Raw genomic sequence first — 20,730 nt, 5'->3', positions numbered from 1 at the left:
ATGGGTCCCAAAACCATGAAGATAAGTGCGTTGTGAAAGCACCATAAGGCTACTTTCACACATCAGGCTTTTTCCGACAGGCAGGATCCGGCTATTTTTAGAAAAACCGGATCCGGCTAAATCAGGCGCCGGAAAAGTTTTTCTCTCATTGAATTGTATTAGCGCCGGATCGCGCCACATGGCCTTCCGTTTCGTCCGGTTTTCACCGGATCCGGCAAAAATTTTGATTCCGGCGTCTGGAAAAAACGTCTCTAATAACGCTTTTTGTCTGCGGCGAAAAACTGGAATGCACCGGATCCGGAAAAAGACCGATGCGGCCACCGGATCCAGTTTTTCAAGTCTGCGCATGCTCAGATCCAATTGGCCAGCCCCCAGGAAACAGATAAACCTGCTAGATGGATCCGGCGGAAAAAAGGATCCGTTTTTTCAGTTCTCCAAAATTTATGCCGGATCCGGTTTTTCTAAAAATAGCCGGATCCTGCATGTTGGAAAAAACCTGATGTGTGAAAGTAGCTTTACGGTTCCAGATGTTTGTGCCTGAGCCATCAATTTTTTAAAAAGTGGTAAAATTTGGCGCAACTTTATTCCATCCTGTCCCCCTCCCGTGTGATTTTCTGCACCCAATTCAAAAATCTAATCATTTTTTGCTAGTTTAGAAAAAGTTGTGATTTTTTTTTGCTCAAAGCAATTTGCAAAACGTGATATGACTCTAAAATAATTTTTGGACTTTTCGACAAATTCATGAATTGCATGCACTATTTTGGTGAATTTGTTGCAATAAACGTCACCAAATACCACAAGACAAAAAATTATGAATCAGAGCCTTAGCAAATGACAGGATGCATAGCAATATTTTTTTTTTTTTTTTTTAACGTTAACTACTATGCCGATGGAGTGTAAGACATGGTCTCCAATCTGTGATGCTCCAACTCCAAAAATCATCTGTAAACTTGCATCAATATGTAAAGAAACACAGGTTGGGGACCACGACCCTGGAGAGCACAAAAGCATAGAACAGTCAATTCCAACTGGTAGTTCTCCCTATATTGTAAAACCACGCATTGTGGGGTGCACGCATCCCCTCAGCAAAGCATCCCAGCAGCTAATCATCCATAAAAAGCAGTTAATCCATGGCAAGGAATTAACATCCATTTTCTCTCTTCACACAGATACAACTCTACACCTCTGCTTGCTGTCTCATCTGATGTCTACTATCACCCTGCAATATATTTTAATGGTACAACTCTGCACCTCTGCTGGCTGTCTCATCTGCTGCCTATTATCACCCTGAAATATATTTTAATGGTATAGAACATAGAACTCTGCTTGATGAATCATCACAATAATTCATCTGTTGCACTGTACTCAATACTCCCTGTTGTATATCCATGGCTGGGGTCGCTGTAGATGTTATCTTGGGAAAGGTGTTATAGCATAGAGATGGAGCCAGGACTAATGTATTTGATCATCTATCCACCCCCTGGTGTGTTGAAGCAGCTGCTAATTTATCCCAAACCAGCTCCCACAATATCTCTCTCCTGACCCTGTAGTGTGGCCTATAAAGTTAGAAGCATTCTAAGGGGTGCACTCAGTGTGAGGTGCATGCATCCCCTCAGCAAAGCATCCCAGCAGCTAAACATCTAGAAAAAGCAGTTAATCCATGGCAGTTAGTCAGGGCAGGAGACAGGTAACCCACACTTTTCTCTCCCTTTTAACCATGTGCTTTATTTCTATCCTCCTGTGTTACCTGGCCATCCACATTCACCTCCCCATCCCCCCTCCATCACGCCTCATACATATCAGGCCCTCTATACTTCCCTCTCCCATGTACAGCTCTCATGCACTTCTTACCTTCCTGAAAAACCTCAGCCCATCTTGCCCAAACACATCGCACAAAAAAAGTTCTTACAATTCCAAAAACAACTTGCTCTTTATCTTTCTACTCCTACTGATTTCGGGGGACAACTTCCCCAACCCCAGTATACCATCCCTCAACCCCTACCCTACCTCACATCGAACCCTTACAAACCTGATTAATATTAGTTGTACTCCTTCATCTCCATCTTTTAATTGTGCCCTCTGGAATCTACGGTCTGTACATAACAAACTTCCTTTCCTGCACATTTACTTTATAAACAACTCTCTGAATCTGTTGGCCCTCACTGAAACCTGGATTCAGAATTCTGCCACTGTCTCCCGTGCTGCCATTTCCCATGGTGGCTTACATTTTTCCCATTCCCCGAGACCCACAAACAGACTTGGTGATGAAGTCGGCATACTCCTGTCCCCACAATGCACTTTCCAGGTCATCACCCCAGTTCCATCACTCTCATTCCCTTCGTTTGAGGTCCGCACCATCAGGCTCTTCCGCCTTCTCTCCCTCAGAGTAGCGGTCATATACCGGCCCCAAGGCTCACCCACCCACTTCCTTGCCGCACTTCGTGTCCTCAGAACTACCAACCCTTATCCTGGGAGACTTCAACATCCCCATTAACAGCCCCACTTCCACATCTGCATGCCAGCTTCTATCACTAACCACTTCTCTCAGCCTCTTAGAGCTCTCAACCTCTCAAACACACAAAGACGGTAACACCCTTGACCTGGTCTTTGTCCGGCTCTGTTCAATCTCCTACCTAGATAACTCACTGCTTCCCCTCTCTGACCACCACATTCTCTCCTACACGCTCACAATTCCTCACCCACCCCAGCACACTCCTACCTACCACACATTCAGAAATCTACAAACCATTAACCTTCATACACTTTCAGACTCCCTACACTCATCACTGTCCCCAATCTCCTCTTTTTCCTGTCCTGATCTGGCTGTACATCACTACAATGACACTCTTAGAAGCTCCCTTGACCAAGTAGCTCCCCTCACCCTCAGAACCTCCAAACACAGAGTAAAACAGCACTGGCTCACACTGCAAACTCGATTTCTCCAGTGATGCTCTAGGTGTGCTGAATGCTTTTGGAGGAAAACTTGCACACCAGAAGACTTCATCCACTTCAAATTTATGTTAAGAATCTATAACTCTGCCCTTCACCTCGCCAAACAGACCTACTTCACCAGCCTGACCTCCTCACTATTCAACAACCCCAAGAAACTTTTTGACACCTGTCACTCCCTCCTCAGGCCAAAAGCACAAGCCCCTATTCACAGACATTTGTGCTGATGACCTGACCTCCCACTTTATAGAGAAAATAGATAATATCCATCAGGAAATCCACTCCAAGCCACCAGGTGCCGTGACTCCCATCCCTCCCTGCAGTTCCCCCAGCTCACTCTCCACATTCGATCCTATCACAGAAGAAGTTTCCAGGCTCCTCTCTTCTTCTTGTCCGATTACATGCACTACTGACCCTTCCCTCACATCTCCTCCAGTCTCTCTCTACAGTCGTCACAACTCACCTAACCACAAATCTTTAATCTCTCCCTCTCCTCAGGCATTTTCCCCTCCTCCTTTAAACACTATCATTACTCCATCATAAAAAAAATCTGCTCTCGACCCATCCTGCACAAACAATTACAGACCAGTCACCAATCTCCCCTTCATCTCTAAACTCTTGGAGCGCCTAGTCTACTCCCGCCTAGACCCTTCACAGTCCGGCTTCCGCCCCCTACATTCAACAGAAACTGCACTCATCAAAGTGACCAATGACCATCCGACAGCAAAATGTAATGGTGACCACTCTCTGTTCATTCTTCTCGACCTTTCTGCAGCTTTCAACACTGTTGACCACCATCTCCTACTCTCTAGGCTCCATTCACTAGGCATTAAGGACACTGCTCTCTCCTGGTTCTCTTCCTATCTTTCTGAGCACTGCTTCAGTGTTTTGTTCGCCGGCTCCACTTCATCTCCTCTTACTCTCACTGTTGGGGTACCTCAGGGCTCAGTCCTTGGCCCCCTTCTCTCTCTCTACACGGCCCCAACTGGACAAACCATCAGCAGATTTGGCTTTCAGTACCATCTTTATGCTGATGACACACAACTATACACATCATCCCCTGACCTTACCCCCACTGTACTACAGAGCACAAGTGACTGACTGTCCACAGTCTCCAACATCATGTCCGCTCTCTATCTGAATCTCAACCCTTCCAAAACTGAACTTCTTCTGCTCCCGCCGTCTACTAACCTCCCTAAATCTGACATTTCCCTCTCTGTGGGTGGCACTATAATTACACCCTAGCAGCAGGTGCGCTGTCTGGGTGTTATGTTTGACATTAATCACTCCTTCACCTCTTGCTGCTTACACCTAAAGAACATCTCTAGAATCTGCCCTTTGCTCTCCATGGAGACAGCAAAAACCGTCACAATTGCCCTGATTCACTCTGCCTGGACCACTGTTACGCTCTATTAATTGGCTCCCTCTTCTCTCGACTTTCCCCTCTACAGTCCATCCTTAATGCAGCAGCCAGGGTCATCCATCTGGCTAATCGGTACTCTGATGCGTCCGTTCTTCACCAGTCATTACACTGGCTGCCCATTCATTATAGGATCCAAATTAAAGTACTTGTTCTCACCCACAAAGCTCTCCACAGTGCGGCACCCCCTTACATCTCCTCCCTCACTTCTGTCTATCGGCCTAGCTGATCGCTGCGCTCTGCAAATGACTTTCGACTAACCTCTGCACTAATCCGTACCTCCCACTCCCAACTCCAAGTCTTCTCCCATGTTGCGCCAATCCTCTGGAATGCTCTACCTCAAGAAATTAGGACCAGCCACAACTTGCACAGTTTTAGGCACTCCCTCAAAACACTTTTGTTCAGAGCAGCCTATCACGTTCCCTAATCAAAGATATTTTATGTGTAAGTGTGTGTAGCCCATTCACTATCTCCATCTAGCCCCCACTCCCTCAAGATGGCTGGACCACCATTGTAAATACACACCTGTATTTTGTATCTTCCCCATCTTATTGTAGATTGTAAGCTCTCATGACTCTGGAAAGGTCGAGTTCCCGTGACCATCACCCACTCACAACCCCTCCTCCCCCAGCGTTCCCCCTTACTATTTCTAACAAAGAATACACAACACGTTCAAGTATGGATAATGATGGCCACAGCAGCCAACTTTTATTAATAATTAAGACACTTGGTGGGCCCCCCATTGAAGCTATCACTATCCTGGTCTGGTGATTGAGCCGCCATTGGCATTGCCTCTTCCCTCCCAGCCTTACTTCCAGCCGTGTCTTTTCCTGCTCGGAAGCACCATGAATCGAGGGAAGAGGTTGCCTCCACCGTTAACCTGTACTCGACTACCGTCGTCGGGTACCCACTTATCTTTGTTATGCACCCGACTACCATCGCCGGGTGCCCCTCTAATGTGACCCCGACTTCCTCGTCTGGCATCACCCACTTCTCACCAGACCACCTTGCTGTCCAGAGTCCTGGTCAAAGAGAAAGAGGTCCTGCCTCCCTGCGTCCTTTTGTTGTTTCTGACCCCTCCTCTGTCCTTGTCACTTCCCCCTTCCTTTTCCACTTTTTTATTCCCGGTCACTTCCTCCCTGCCAGCGTCATGCCCCGCCTTCCTCCAACCCCCTTCTGGGGTCTCGTCCTGTGGTTACTTGAGCAGGGTCATTTTATTTTGCTTTAACTATTGCATTATTGTTAATGTTGCTACTTATGATTGTTGTGTTTGAAACTTTTAAACTGTAAAGCGCTGCGGAATATGTTGACGCTAGATAAATAAAGATTATTATTAATTTTAACCACAGTACAACTCCCACCAAGTTGTGACAATAGGCATCCATGTGAAGAGCAAAAACTTACTGTAAAGTAATTAGGTGTGAGCAAGTTCTTACAGTCATGCTATTATGCTGTAGGTATATACTGTACTGTGGGAATAGATGTATCTCTTGTAGGTTGTATCTTGGGTACCATACCTTTATCATGCTCTTATGGTCTAACCGATGAAGGGTACAGAAGTGAGCGATTGCGTATTCCAGAAGGGCTCCAAATATAAAACTGAAGCAAATGCCAAGGTAGACATCAATTGCCTTGATAAAGCAGTTTGCGTTGGGTAGAGAGGTCCTGGCGCCCATCATTAGTGTTGTCATGGTCAGGACTGTGGTCACTCCTGCAAAATTCATCACAACAGGGATACAACTTTAAGGCACAAAATGTACAAAGAAGAAGAAGTGCACAAACCATTGACATGTACATAAATGGGAGCTGCCGTACTGTATATCAGTTCCCATTACCAGATAGGCCATATTCTGGGGATGCCTATTGTGTGAATTTAAAGCACCACTCCAACGTTTTTCTTTAATTGTAGCACTGGATTGGTGCTTCTAATCTAAGATCTCTGACCCTAGTCTTATACTTACCCAACGCCGTCTTCATCTTCTATCGCTGCCGCTCCCATCGGTCTACAGCAGTTTGTGTGCTGCCGGATCACTCTAGTGTTTGCTGGAGCGAGCCAGAGGTCACTTATCTGTATTTGTAGCAGTTACTTCTAACTCTATTATTGTTTTTTCTTCCACTTTATAACTTTTTGTCAAAGTTCCATATCTCTGTCTATGTTTAAAAAAAACCCACAGAAATCTTGCAATCTTCACAATGGCACTAGCCGTATACTAGAAACTAGGGTTGAGTGAATAGCTTCAGAAACATGCTTATCCGAATAGCTATATAGCCTATAACGCTTCCCGAAAAGCTGCATCAGTAACCTGGACTCCTGGAGCGCTCCTGATAATCAGCTGTTCAGCGCCACAGCTGCATGTGTCACGGCTGTGTGGCAGTCACAACACATGCATGGAGAGCCTGTTTGTTGGGCGCGACACATGCAGCTGATTATCGGGAGCACTCCAGGTATCAAGGTTACCGTTATAGCTATTCGGATAAGCACTTATCCGAAGTTATTCGATCAACCCTACTAGAGACTCAGATGTCCTGATCTTTACAGAAGACTTTTCAGCAGTCTGATTACCATCACAGACAAGATTACAAAGAAAGGTAAAACCTTAGCCATATACAGTAGACACAATGACATTATATTTATATATACAGTATGCCCAGAGTAGAAGCTCGGACAACAAGAGATAGGATCTGAGTCATCTGTTGTTGCCCTGATCCATATGCCCAACAGGAAGTAGGAGTCTTAATTTAGGCCTATTGGCCAGTGTGAAAATTGCAATACTTGTATTATATTTTTTATTTTAACATAGATTGATTTGTGATATAAAAAATAGCACAAAACCTAATTTAACCTCTTACTGCCATTGAAGGGGATGGTACGTCCAATGGCAGTACCCCCACTTTGATGTAGGCTCCAGCTGTGAGCCCGCATCAAAGCCGAGACATGTCAGCTGTTTTTGAACAGCTGACATGTGCCCGCAATAGGCGCAGGTGGAATAGCGATCCACCCGCGCCTATTAACTAGTTAAATGCCGCTATCAAACTCTTACAGTGGCATTTAACGTGCGCTTCTGGCCATCGGGCCAGAAATACGCGCACCGCTGACCCACGTCACGTGATCGGGGGTCATCGGTTCGTCGGCATAGCAACCAGAGGTCTCCTTGAGACCTCTATGGTTGACAATGCCGGATTGCTATGGGCGCCACCTTGTGGTCGGCGCTCATAGCAATGCAGTAATTCTGCTACATAGAGGCGATCTGAGCATCTCTATGTAGCAGAGCCGATCAAGTTGTCCCATGGAGGCTATTGAAGCATGCCAAAAGTAAAATAAAAATATGAAAAATAGTTTAAAAAAAAAATTATATTTTATATATATATATATATATATATATACACAGTTGTGGACAAAAGGATTGACACCCCTGCAATTCTGTCAGATAATACTCAGTTTCTTCCTGAAAATGATTGCAAACACAAATTCTTTGGTATTATTATCTTCATTTAATTTGTCTTAAATGAGAAAACACAAAAAGAATTGTGACGAATCAACAAGTAATTATAGGACCTCATCTAAATTTTGAAACAAGTTAACCGTCTCTGCCCATTCTAGCTCCTATGTTGATGTGTAAATAGATATTATTACAATATTGTATCTCTACCATATCTAGAACTATAGATAGAATATAAATTAGCATTTTTACAGTACAAAAACTCAATTTATTTTCTGGAGGATCATTTTTCTTTTAAAAGGACGGAGCCTTGTTTCAGAGCTCTGCATCCTTTGTATGGCCATACCAGGCAGCTAAATGATAATTTTCTGCCTGCCTGCAGCCACCACTAGGAGGAGCTGACTGCAGCCACCACTAAGGGCTCCCAATGAAATTGATAAATGCATATATAGTAAGCTTGTGAGATCCCCCTAGTGGCAGCTGCTGACAGCCTGATTTTCGACCTCTATAAAGATACATTATAAAATTAATCAGGACAAGCTTTTAGCACTAAAAATTGGACTTTAAGTTATTGCTCTGACAATTGTCCCAAATCTGAAAAAAAAGGTTTAGTTACCTATACAAATTCTTGCAGGTACTGAAGACTGACTGATCCAAAAGGACACCCAGGAGAGTACAACCAGAAGAATAGATGGTACGTACGTCTCCAGAATGAAGTATAAAATATTTCTCTTGAGATCAAAATGGAAAATCAGCTTTGGATACCGTCCTGTGAAAAATAGACAACTGTGTTAAAATCTACAGGGTGTGAGATACAATCTGTTTTTTTTTAAGTCCTTTGTTTATTTTCTGGTATTTGTTGAATTTTTTTGTGGCAATTTCTTCAAAATGGTGAGCGTGGTTTATGAATTTTGCTGAAAAGAAGGAAAACTCTTTATTGTTGTCTTTTACCTGCTTTTAACCTTTTTACAGCAAAAAGTCACATATTCCTCAAAGATCTTGCAAAATTTCGACCACTGCACTGGGAAAGAGCCAACATCTTCCACAAGACCCAAAACACAGGATTTAGGACTAAGTAGGACTTAAATGTTATAGACCTCCATGACTAATCTACCTAACCTTTCACACAGTACAGTTAGCTGAGAACATGACTAGAACATATGAATTAAGTCTGCCACATCCACCATACAGTGAGGACAGCAATTTGTTCTATGACCCGTCCTGCATAATACTTTTGGAGTTCTATTAACCTTCTGAGTAAGAAACAATCAAGATCTTCTTTTGGCCATGCTGATCAAGACCTTTCCCTGATTTCCCTATGTTGAAGGAAGCACGAACAGCATGCACGTTCGCAGGCAGCAGCAGTGTGAGAACCTCTGACATACTCGTTATGAACAGATCGAGTAAAATTATCTTTCACGGGAGCGAGAAGGACCTGACTGGAATGGGAACGTCCGGGGACTGCTCAGTAAGGACACAGTCAGTTGGTAAGTCAATCTGCAGGGAACTAGAGAATGAGGCGTTCGCAGACGGAGCAGTGGGGAGAGAGTCAAACTTCTCCTTGTTCTCCTGTTGCTCAGCCCCTTTTATCTCCCCCACACCCCCTGTGGTCCTCCCCACTCAGAAGAATTGTCCCCCGGCAGGAGTTGTGACAGTCCCGATAGTTCCGGCCCCAAAATGTACAGGGAACCGCTGATTCTGTCCTGGCTCATCTTCTTACACTGCTTATCACCTGCCCAATACAATCCCAACAGTGAAACATGGTGGTGGCAGCATCATGCTATGGAGGTGTTTTTCAGCTGCAGGGACAGGACGATTGTTTGCCATTGAAGGAAAGATGAATGTGGACAAGTACAGAGATATCCTGGATGAAAACCTCTTCCAGAGTGCTCTGGACCTCAGCCTTGGCTGAAGGCTCACCTTCCAACAAGACAATGACCCTAAGCACACAGCTAAAATAACAAAGGAGTGGCTTCAGAATAACACTGTGACCATTCTTGACTGGCCCAGCCAGAGTCCAGACCTAAACCCAATTGAGCATCTCTGGAGAGACCTGAAAATGGCTGTCCACCAACGTTCACCATCTAACCTGACGGAACTGGAAAGGATCTGCAAGGAAGAATGGCAGAGGATCCCCAAATCCAGGTGTGAAAAACTTGTTGCTTCATCCTCAAGAAGACTCATAGGTGCACTAGCTTAAAAGGTTGCTTCTACTCAATACTGAGCAAAGGGTCTGAATACTTATGACCATGTGATATTTCAGTTTTTCTTTTTTAATAAATTAGCAAAAATTTCTACACTTCTGTGTTTTTCAGTCAAGATGGGGTGCAGAGTGTACATTAATGAGAAAAAAATTAACTTTTTTGAATTTACCAAATGGCTACAAGTGAAAAGTTTAAAGGGGTCTGAATACTTTCTGTACCCACTGTAGATGTGAAGGCCTGTTAATGTTTATCTCTAATGGCTGTACTGGTGTAGGTAGGGCCCAGATTGGGGGGTGGTCCACTGCTTACCGCCACCAGATGACACAGACACGAGACGGAGGCAGATTTCAGTTACAACTGGTCTGAGTTTATTGGCCGTCCTCCTGACGACCGTAGCCATACACCGCAGCACCTTCACAGCTCTCCGTATTCAGGCCCGGGTACCTGCACCTTTCTTCTGTCATAGTGACGTTCCTCGCAGCTCTTTCGCTGGGGCTGCCCTAGGCCTATCTACCGTTAGCGCTTCACCAGTCCGAGGTCGTCGTCAATTTGGTACCCCCTGGGCCCTGTCTGTTCTGCAGTTCTTCGTGTCGGGGCCACCCCCCTGACTGTCTCTTCCTATCAGTCCCCTGGTCGAGTGATCTGTAAACTCTTACTTCCGATGCACCAATATAAACAATATAAACTTGCTTATTGAACCTGTCCTAATATGCTACAAGACAGACCAGTTAAAAAGTATTATTTCCTCCGAGTGCATTTGAAGCCGTCTAGGGTGCTGGAGGCAACAGAAGTGCAGCAGATGTGGGTTACATAAGTCATCTTTTAGTTCAGCCCTTTGTAAGTGAAATCAGCAGAGCACTACTTTTCATTTAACTAAGACTACAGTGTGTTATGTTACTTCAATGCCAAGATTTTTAAAAAATTCTATGAAATGCTTTGCATTATTTTTCTATAGCACGTCACTATGCGTCACACATCATGCATGTTCGTATGTGTATACACATCTTAATATAAAAGTAGTAGTATTACTTCAGGCTATGTGCCCACATTAGCATTTTTAAACGCTTAGAAAACCGGACACCTTCCCAGAAACCGCGCGATTTATTTCCGCGCGTTTTTGACGCGTTTTTTCCGCGCGGTTTCGGGGAACATTGGAAATGGCTAAAAACGCTCAGCTATGCAGAAAATAATGAGCATGCTGCGTTTTTAGCCGCTAAGCATTTTCTAAGCGTTTACAAATGCATGCATTGGCACAAGAAGCCAAAAATGCATTAAATTTAATTGGAAGCTTCGTTTAAGCATTTCTGCAGCGTCTGATCCGGCTCAAACGCTGCGGAAACGCTTAAAAAAACGCAACGTGGGCACATAGCCTAAAAGCTCCTTTTCCCTGCATGGCCTGTGTCTGCCACTAGGAGGAGCACACTGCTTAGGAGTTTATAAAGCTTCTATTGTTATCACTGTGAGCTGCTTAAATCTGTATACAGTGAGCTCCCCCTTGTGGCAGCTGCATGCAAAGCATGCTTTATCATTGAGCTAAATAGCTGTTAACATAAGCAGTTACTGTCTCTTCCCTCTGAAACTGCAAAAAGTAGAAGGGAAAAGTAAAGCAGTAACTTTAGCCAACATGCCAGTCTCGCCCCATTTTCCCCATACTAAATCACAGTGATGCCACAGGATAATGTAAATTACTATGATGTAGAAGAGACATAATGAACCTATCAGAGACGGTGTCAGTGCAGAAAGACAGTTTCCACTGACTACATGGAAAAAAAATCTCAGCAAGCCGTATTCCGCTCCATTTTACAAATCAGAACAATGCATGCAATGTAAGGGCAGCTCTGGCGCGAGTCCAGAATACAGATGAGCGCACAAACCTTCATACAAAGCCAGAAACATCGGCCCGGCCTTAAACCGTCTTCCAATGTCAGTGTCTCCAGTATGTGCAGTATACGTTTTCTTCATGCACCATGGATAATAAGGGCCAATACAAGTCTATGGGTCCACGACAAACACATACAGCACACAGATGCCATCCGTGCCTCATTCGTGTGCTGTATGTGTTTAACATAGCAAAGTATAGGAGAAGCTTTGTCATTTATTTCTTTCTTTATCCCATACTGGAATAACACTGATGACCAAACTGGTGGTAAAAACGGACGTACGGATGACACTAGAGGGCAATGCCTTAGGCTGCTAACGCTTACAACTTTCAAAAGACATTTGTTGTAAAAGGTTTGCCGATGCGTGAATCGGACAGCTGATCCTACCGGTTTCATATACGGCTTCAGACACAGAGGTGTAGTGATCTTCTACCGTATACTGCGCCAAGCGGAGGGTATTCAGACCTCGCACGGAGTCATTTCCTCTCGTCCAGTAGAACATGACGTCATTTATGTTATAGCCCCCTGTAGATAAGATCAGATCACACAGACACACTGGTAAATGTTTCCATGGTGTTATATTTTCATAGAATGTTAATGGCTCAATCACAGAAATAAAAGTTTTAAAACTTCCTTAAAAATAAAATCTGTCATCAATCCTGACAAACTGATTAATATTTTCTACATTAAGAAATTTTGATCTTTGCATTTAATTCTTAACAAGCAGCGAAGGAAATCCGCTTCTCCATTTTTATCTGATCACTCGTGTATGTTTTAGTAAATTCCCATATTCCTCAAAAACTAACAATTTGGGGGCATCCTGTTTTAGAACCCTGCATTGTGCTATACCTCCTGATTAGAGATGAGCGAAAAGTCAGAGGCCGACTGAAACACGAAACCCAATGCAAGTCAATGGGGAAGCAAAGTCGGCAGGGAGTGGAGGACAGGAAACACACCTACATGCCGGACAGATTTTTAAAGTGCACGAAATCTCTCCCTCTCCGCACATGTCATCTCGTTACTGACAGTGTACGTCCTTGCTCAGTGGCTGAAAAAAGTCACGTGCAAGCATTCTGGGAAATCCGACTTTGGCGCTCATTTTGCCGACCGGATGGCTGACTTCACGCTGTGGTCGGGTTTCGCTCGGCGAAACCCGACTTTTCCATAAGTCGGCGACTTATGAATCTGGCCGACCTGTTTCAGACCTCCATTAGTTAATAAATTTGATTTCCATTGATGATTTTTATGTGATTTTGTTATCAGCACATTCAACTTTGTACAGAACAAACTATTCAATGAGAATATTTCATTCATTAAGATCGAGGATGTGTTATTTGAGTGTTCCCTTTATTTTTTTGAGCAGTGTACAACTATCAGGCATCATTCTGTGTCTACCCAAGGTACCAGGACGTAGATGCAACCTCTACCTCTGCACAGCGTATAGTTACTACCCTGATCATGCTGTGCCAGCAAAAAAAAAAAAAACAAGCAAAAAACACATATAAACCACAGAAAACTACTGTATAGCACTAAAACTATGCTTACAAATATACCATCAGTTCGGCTTTAGTTTTATTTTTCTTCTGCTTTTTAGGAGTCATATGGCACCTCAGTGGGAAAGACCGATAAGTTTATTCTGAAATTTTTTTTTCTAAACATTTAAAGGGTATCCTTTTAAACATTTTTTATATGCTATTGCCACATCTAGCAGTGTCGATCAGTAGAGTCAGGGCTCTTAGAGCAAAAGCAAAGCGGGGTTTGCATCTATAAATGCTTTTGCCCCTTTAGTTGGCGGACCAGGGCTTGACTGATCAACATCATTAAATAGAAGCTAGAACATATTGCAATCACGATAATTTAAGAAAACGTGTCTCACAGCTCTCGAGTTGCAGGGTGCATGTTTGCTTATCCATAGGATACTTTGTTAGGTCCATACTGCATGCGACTGTCGTCGTTATCCTGTAAGAAAAAAAAATTCCTAATAAATTATGCGGGGAAAAAAAAGATATTACCATATATGCCTCTTATAAAATCTAAGAACGGTAGAATGGTAGAACGGTAGAATAGTAGAACGGTCGTCCAATGTTGACTGTTTGCTTACGCCAGTTAAAGGAATTGTCCAGTTGGATTTTCACATGTTTTATCATCGCATATATGCCAAAAAGTTTGTTAATTTTTTATTGGATTGTTCACTTCACATTGTAAATTTGGTTTTAGGTCTAAAAGTTTGTAGAAATGCTAAATCTGAAAACATATTTACCCCTTTGGATATCAAGAACAGTATTGTACCTTCACATTTCTTGTAAGACTGTAGCATACTATACTCCGCACTACGTATATGGTTCCATAGAAGAGTATTAGGCTAGTTAGTGAGTGTGTGAAGGAGAGCATTGTCCATACCTTGTCCATACCATAAGGCGCCCATACCTTAAAGCGTATAGTACAGTCCCATTTGGATAAATTCGTATAAGACGATTTTCTACAGTGATGTCATGAAGAAATGACTTTTTGGAGTCCACTATGAATGTGTCCGGGACCCACAACAATTCCACCAGACGACCATCTAAACTTAAACTCTTGTTGCCTTCAAAGCAGAGTCGCTCATCCGTCCAGCGCTGTCTTAGGAATATGGTGGCTGTGTAATCCTGGAAAATGTAAAGAGTGTACAAAATTGTCTTACAATATGGAATCTAATTATTATTCCATTGAAACTAAGTAATCAGCCAATAAATGCAGATACTCAGCTACCTGGATTTCCATCTAATAGACAGGTCCATCATTACAATAGAAGGGGGAATAATAGAAGTAAAAAGTGCGGGAAAGGGGAAAGAGGGGCATGGGGAGCAGTCTATGTAAAGGAGGGGGGAAACCATGGGAGGTAAACTGTCAGAATTTATGGGAACCATAGGTAAAAAAGGGACATAGGAAGCAGTCTGGGAAACACAAAAAGGTGACACAGGGAGCAGCTTGTGAGAAGGCGGGTGGCAGTCTGTATAGGGAGAACCATGAGAAGCAAACTATGTAAGAGAGTGTTGGAACCATAAGAGCAATCTGTGTGGTAAAGATGGACATGGGGAGCAGCAGGGAGAGAAAAAAAGGTGATATATGAAACAGCTTGTCATAAGATAGGTGACATGGGGAGCAGTCTGTGCTAGAAATATGGCAAAGTGGGGGTCATTTCCTGGGATGGGGAGCAGTCTGTGTGAGATAGAAGGAAACATGGGGATCAGTCTGTGTGATAAAGATGGTGACATGTGGCAGCAGTCTGTGTGAAAAAGTGATGGCATATGAATCCTTCTGCAGTATACTCCCCTGTGTCATTTTCTGGCAGTTATAATTATTTTTAATGCGGTGCGTTTTGAATCGGCCCCTGTTTGGCCTGGCCCTAAAGTTCTACTTCCTACATTTTTGTGATAACCCTGCTTATTGAAAAAAATGGCCAAAAAGAGTAAACCATAGGTTACCACGATAGCCTACTTTTCGCAGTTGTGTTTCCTATACTTACAGGACACTGAACATTTCTACAGCTCCATGTCCATGTCTTCATGTTCTCGAAGCACACATTAATATAACGTTACTCTACTGACCGGCATAAACACCTAATCAGGTGGAACAATTAGCTGGAATAAGTTCTGTGTTTATAACCCACAGATTTCAACTTTCCATTCCAAGTAGAATGATAGCTCATATCTTACCATGTTAATTTCTGATATTGTATCAATGCTGGCAATGTCCAAACTCATCCCCACAGTCACAGGGCCATCTGTATGGAATTAATCACAATGAGAATTAGACAGAGAATCATGCAGGTGAACAGCTGCCTGCCTCTCCTCAGTGGTAAGTGAGCAATGAAGGGGCACAATACAGAAATCTTACAAAATTAGCTATTCTGTGCCTTATTGAACAAGCAGACCCTCACAAAGGACGATATATGTCTATTCAGAAGGAAAGCTAAGGAAATTAAGAATGTCCTTATTCTGCCCTACTCAAAACTCATCCTAAAGTAAAACTATTCTTTCAAGTAACTTTTCCAAATAGGCAGCAATGTGTGTACAGACTTTTGCAGACTTTATCTCTTATTTGCAGTTGACTCTACACTGGTTGGAGGAGACTAGCTGCTATGCTATCTTCCATGCAGAGCACACACAGAGGGATTCCTGCTCTTTTCCTCTTTGGCAGCACACAAAGAAGTAGTAGAGACATGGAGAAAATTGTACAGCAGTACTGGACAGTGCAAATGTGAATCCAGCTCTGTGGTGAGGTAAAAGACTTGTTAGAATGCTCAGCACAATCTTTCTGTGTTCTCACTTTTTTTCTGCTCTCCTCCTCCCTCACTCTTTCTCCATAGGACTTCAATATTCATAGGGCAACCTGACACTCCTGGCTCATGTTGTCTTCAGCAAGAAGAATATGAGATGTCACTGGATGAAGAGCTCAAGAGGCAGGGGTAGATGGAGAGGAGAAGTGGCTCATAAGTGGAGAAATAAGAAACATTTTCTAATAAGATATACTACAATGTTTCTTATACTTGTCTTTACTATTAATTTATGCAAAGTTTGATGAATGAACGGTTCCAATTTTAGTCTTAGCTCTTGATTAACGAGATAACAAGAATGATTTAGCATGACTTTCTAGTATTTTTTTTAAAAAGATATCCATTTTTAAAGTGTCTCCCTTTTTTTAAAAAAATGTATCTACATTTACAGTAAAAATTAACGACAGGAGAAGTAGAAGAGCACGCAGTAAATTTTATATAAAAATAAACAATGGTGAGATGGTGAGAGTATGCTAAATGCTGGATAAGTCCTAAAGCCGCAGACAAATACCCATGGAGCAACTTACCAGTGAGGGGAGGGAGAGGAGGTTCAGCAGTGAGGCCTCGGATGCGCGTTTCGCGACGAAAGCGGCGGGGGACGTCGCGAAACGCGCGTCTGAGGCCTCACTGCTGAACCTCCTCTGCGGCTTTAGGAATTATCCAGCATTTAGCATACTCTCACCATTATTGTTAGCAGGCAGTTTCTGTATACTATTTGGTCACTGCTGCTGCAGCGATTTACCCTTTAGATGCTGATATGGCATCATGATATGAGACAGGATATTTTTTCCATGTGTGTTGCTTACCGGGTTTTCCACCTTGGGGAATGTGAGGGGTTGTTCCATGGGACGTATTGTCCACACTTATTCATGAGCACTTCTTTGTTACTTGTCTTGGACTATTGTTATTTAATAATAAAATTTTGTATATTTTTATATAGAATTGACTGCGTGCTCTTCTGCTTCTCCTGTCATTAATATTAGCTCTTGAGCTTGTGCATATGGTGTTGGAGTTGGGTTGTCCCTTGTCTCCTTATCACTTTATATTTATGGGATTTTTGTTGCCATTTACAGTAAAAAGACCATATAGTTCTTACGTAAAAACTTTACAGTTAAATATTATAACAAATACGCAGGAGTAATATCAGATGCAAATGCATACAGACTAACTATGGTCACTTTTTTCAGGTACATGGCCTTCATTTATTAATATTGTCTTTGCTGCCCATCGTAAGCAATCATTACTATGGGCCCTAGTCATCAAAGATTTTACACCAGTATTTTTGCAGAAAAAGATTTGAAAAGTTGAAGAATTTTGGTGCAACTCACGGCTGCGCTATATTTCGAAATTACTGTATAATCTTACTCCAGTTGGGAGGTGCACACCACTTGTCCGATGCTCCTGATCCATAAAGAAAAAAAAAACAAAAGGTATATGCCTCTTCATGAATCAGAAGGACCTGTCTTTTTGTAAGGTCTCCCCCAACTATAGTAGAGGCCGTCCTCATTCATGGAATTAATCATTGTACAGGACACTATTGGAGGTTTTTAGTGCATGTGAAATGATCACCAAGTCATTGGTTATAGGTAGAAAAGACCCCACTGTGCACTGACCTTTAATGTCTATGTTCTGAGATGCAGGGCAATGCCGCACTCTGGATAATGCTTATTACATATAGATCAGTGACCTTTGCTTCATGTCCTTATCTGGTCTAGTATTTGCCAAGTGTGATAAGTGCATCCTCTGATTGTTCCTAGCAGCAAAAAAACATTACCACATGCCATCTTGCCAATAGAAGAGCAGCTGTGCCTGTCAGTTGGCTTTTCATTACTATTTTTTCTTAATTTGTGGAAGACACGATAGAAATATGTTTTAAGCTGTGTGCCGTCTTACTACAGAACTGCAGTACAGTGGAGGAATACTGATATAGTAGCCCAATTATTAAAGGGGACGACCCATCCAGACAATAGTCCGTGTGCCGTAATAGGGAATACGGACATCCTAGTAGAGGTCTCCTTCTCAGGAAACCCTCTAGGAGATATTTTCTGGAGGTCATGGCCCACCAGTCCATTACACGGTTTTGGCTTTGAAAATGTATAACGGAATGCAGCTTCCCCCATAAGTAAGCACTGTGGAGATCTGCTAATTACTAAGATGACTTCTTTTTATAAAGTGCTTGTCTTTTAAGGGAATTGTCCATCACATACACCATCACTTTATCAGGGGTACACCCTCTTAACCCCCATCAATTGTGAGATGGAGTGGATGCAGCGCTGGTGCAGATCTGCCATCTCCTTCACTGGATTTTCCTTGCTTTTGAGGTACGACCACTTTCTGGGCAGAGAACTGCAGGAAAGCCCCATTAAAGAGCCCAACGGCCAGAGTCTCAGCCATGCAGGGAAAAATGATAAGTGTTGCATCCCTCAATACTAGTGATACGCCTTCCCATTATTACATGAAAAGAAAGCCCAATTAAATACTTGAATATCTAAAGAACCATTTATAGAGTTGAGGAAAAAGATCAGCTCGACTCTGATCCAGTGGCCACAGTGATAGTTCATGGCTGCCAGACCAGAGTCCGGAGAACCTCCACATTCCTGCTGGCATTCCTGGCTCCTCTGCTGACTTATTGTCCTGACGCAACTTCGTGCCTGTTTCATGCCGTAAAGATGACATTGTGTCAGGTCTACTAATCAGAAGAGGTTGTGGGGATGGCAGGTAGGAGGGGATTCACAGGGCTCTGGTCTAGTAGCCACAGAGTAGCAGCATTTCTGCTGGACCAATGTCCTGGAAATCTCGTAGCTCAACTTTAGGCCGGGGTCACACTAACCGACGCAAAATATGGTCCGTAGTTTACATGCGTAATACGGATGAATGACCCCTAAATTGTGCTCCGTATGTCATCGTAAGCAAGGTGTGGTCGCGTATTTTGCGCATGCCAGCATCCGTATGGAATCCGTATTGCGAGATTTTCTCGCAGGCTTGCAAAATGGACATTTAACGGTTTTGAGGCCAGCTAATTATTTAAATCATTAGCCTGCACCCTATTTATTACCTCAGGAACAGGTGGCTGCCTCCATTCTGTCCACTTGTGACCTTGCCTTCACTAGGTGTGTTGCTGTTGTATGTGCAATAGAGTTGAGCGACTTTTGGTTTTTTAGGGTCGCGTTTCGTTTCGTGAAACCCGACTTTTCCAAAAGTCGGGTCGAGCAAGATCGTCCGATTATAGGGAAAAGTCGGGGTCGTCCCGAAACACGAAACCCAATGTAAGTCAATGGGGAATAAAAGTCGGCAGTGAGAGGAGGACAGGAAACACACTTACAGTGCCCATTTGAATGCCAAAAGCATCAATTCTTCTTACTTAAGCTTGTCAACCTTAATTAACTTCATAATACAAGTTACGCACTGAAAAATGGGGGTTATTTGGCTAAAGTTGTGGGGGGGAGGGCTGGCTGCAGGTTTTCATGTGCCCTGGGCGAAAGAGCGCCCCTTTAACACATACCACAACTCATCATGCTCCGATACGGCAGAGAAATAGCGGTATAGTACAATGAAAAATACCTCACTTTTTACATCTCATGACGAGGCCCATCTATTTCTCCATACAGAATCATGGGTCCCATATAATGTTTGAAACAGTATATGATGAGCTCCACATAATGCTACAGTATATGTTGGTCCCCATGGATGAAGCTCCACTGTCTTATGGGCCCAAATAATGCTCCAAACATAATGGGCCCCATTTCTAATGCTCTAGTGTATAATGGGCCCTGTAAATGCTGCTCCAGTGTCTGATGTCCACCTTTGGAATGTTCCAGTGTATGGTGGGCCCCATCTATCATTCTCCAGTGTATAGTGCTCCCCAAAAATTGCTGTCCCAACATTGAAAACAATCAAATAAGTCTCCTCGCTAGGGAATCCCTGTACTTGTCTGGATTCCTCGTCGTCCCCATCTTCCATCTCACTGCACAGTATTTCAACTTTGCAAGTGCTGTGATCCTGGGCAAGCAGGGGGGGCCCACTCGTTGGCGACGGCACTGGCACAGGGCCCCTGATAGTAAGGTGGTGTGTCTGATGGCGGGTGGGCCGAACCTGCACTTTCATCTGCAGCTTCCTCTTTGTCACCGTGTAAGATGGAACTGTATATGGGAAGGGTAACCTGAGTTTCATCAGGGTCAGATTCAGGTCATGTAGCGTGCGAGGGGAATGTAGTGGTCTGGGTCAATGTACCAGCAGATTCATCGAGCAGTGGCTGGGCATCAGTGCACTTGTGTCGCTCCCAGGAGTACGGTCGCCACAGTGGCATTACCTTCTTCCTAGGGAGTGTGATGTGATGCTTGGGAGCAACGAAGGATCTCTCTAGCAGGTTAACTGATTGGGCGGCGTTATTCCCACGAGTCATGACCCTCCAAACAGCGTTCATGAAGGCAAAGTGCTTGTTTTACGTGGGCAGTATGGTTGCAAAGCTGAACCTTAAAGGAATGTCCAGAAGGGCACCACCAGGAGTGGAGCCTACGGTTAA

General features: G+C 43.5%; 1 protein-coding gene across 1 annotated transcript in view; it reads right to left on the bottom strand.

Annotated features, from left to right (window-relative positions):
• GABRP (gamma-aminobutyric acid type A receptor subunit pi) overlaps positions 1–20,730 on the bottom strand; it is a 135,859-nt gene that overhangs the window by 7,950 nt on the left and 107,179 nt on the right. Inside the window, exons 4-9 of the mRNA XM_073546330.1 lie at positions 15,589–15,656; positions 14,321–14,538; positions 13,770–13,852; positions 12,281–12,418; positions 8,426–8,578; positions 5,887–6,080 (exon numbers count right to left, since the gene is read on the bottom strand). Coding sequence (XP_073402431.1) covers positions 5,887–6,080; positions 8,426–8,578; positions 12,281–12,418; positions 13,770–13,852; positions 14,321–14,538; positions 15,589–15,656 — 854 coding nt within the window. The remainder of the gene's footprint in view (positions 1–5,886; positions 6,081–8,425; positions 8,579–12,280; positions 12,419–13,769; positions 13,853–14,320; positions 14,539–15,588; positions 15,657–20,730) is intronic.

The sequence above is a fragment of the Dendrobates tinctorius genome, unplaced genomic scaffold, assembly GCF_039654945.1.
Source record: "Dendrobates tinctorius isolate UK_male_01 unplaced genomic scaffold, ASM3965494v1 ptg000147l, whole genome shotgun sequence".
NCBI lineage: Eukaryota > Metazoa > Chordata > Amphibia > Anura > Dendrobatidae > Dendrobates > Dendrobates tinctorius.
The sequence above is the reverse complement of the archived record's forward strand: the minus strand, read 5'-3'. Positions and strand labels throughout refer to the sequence as shown.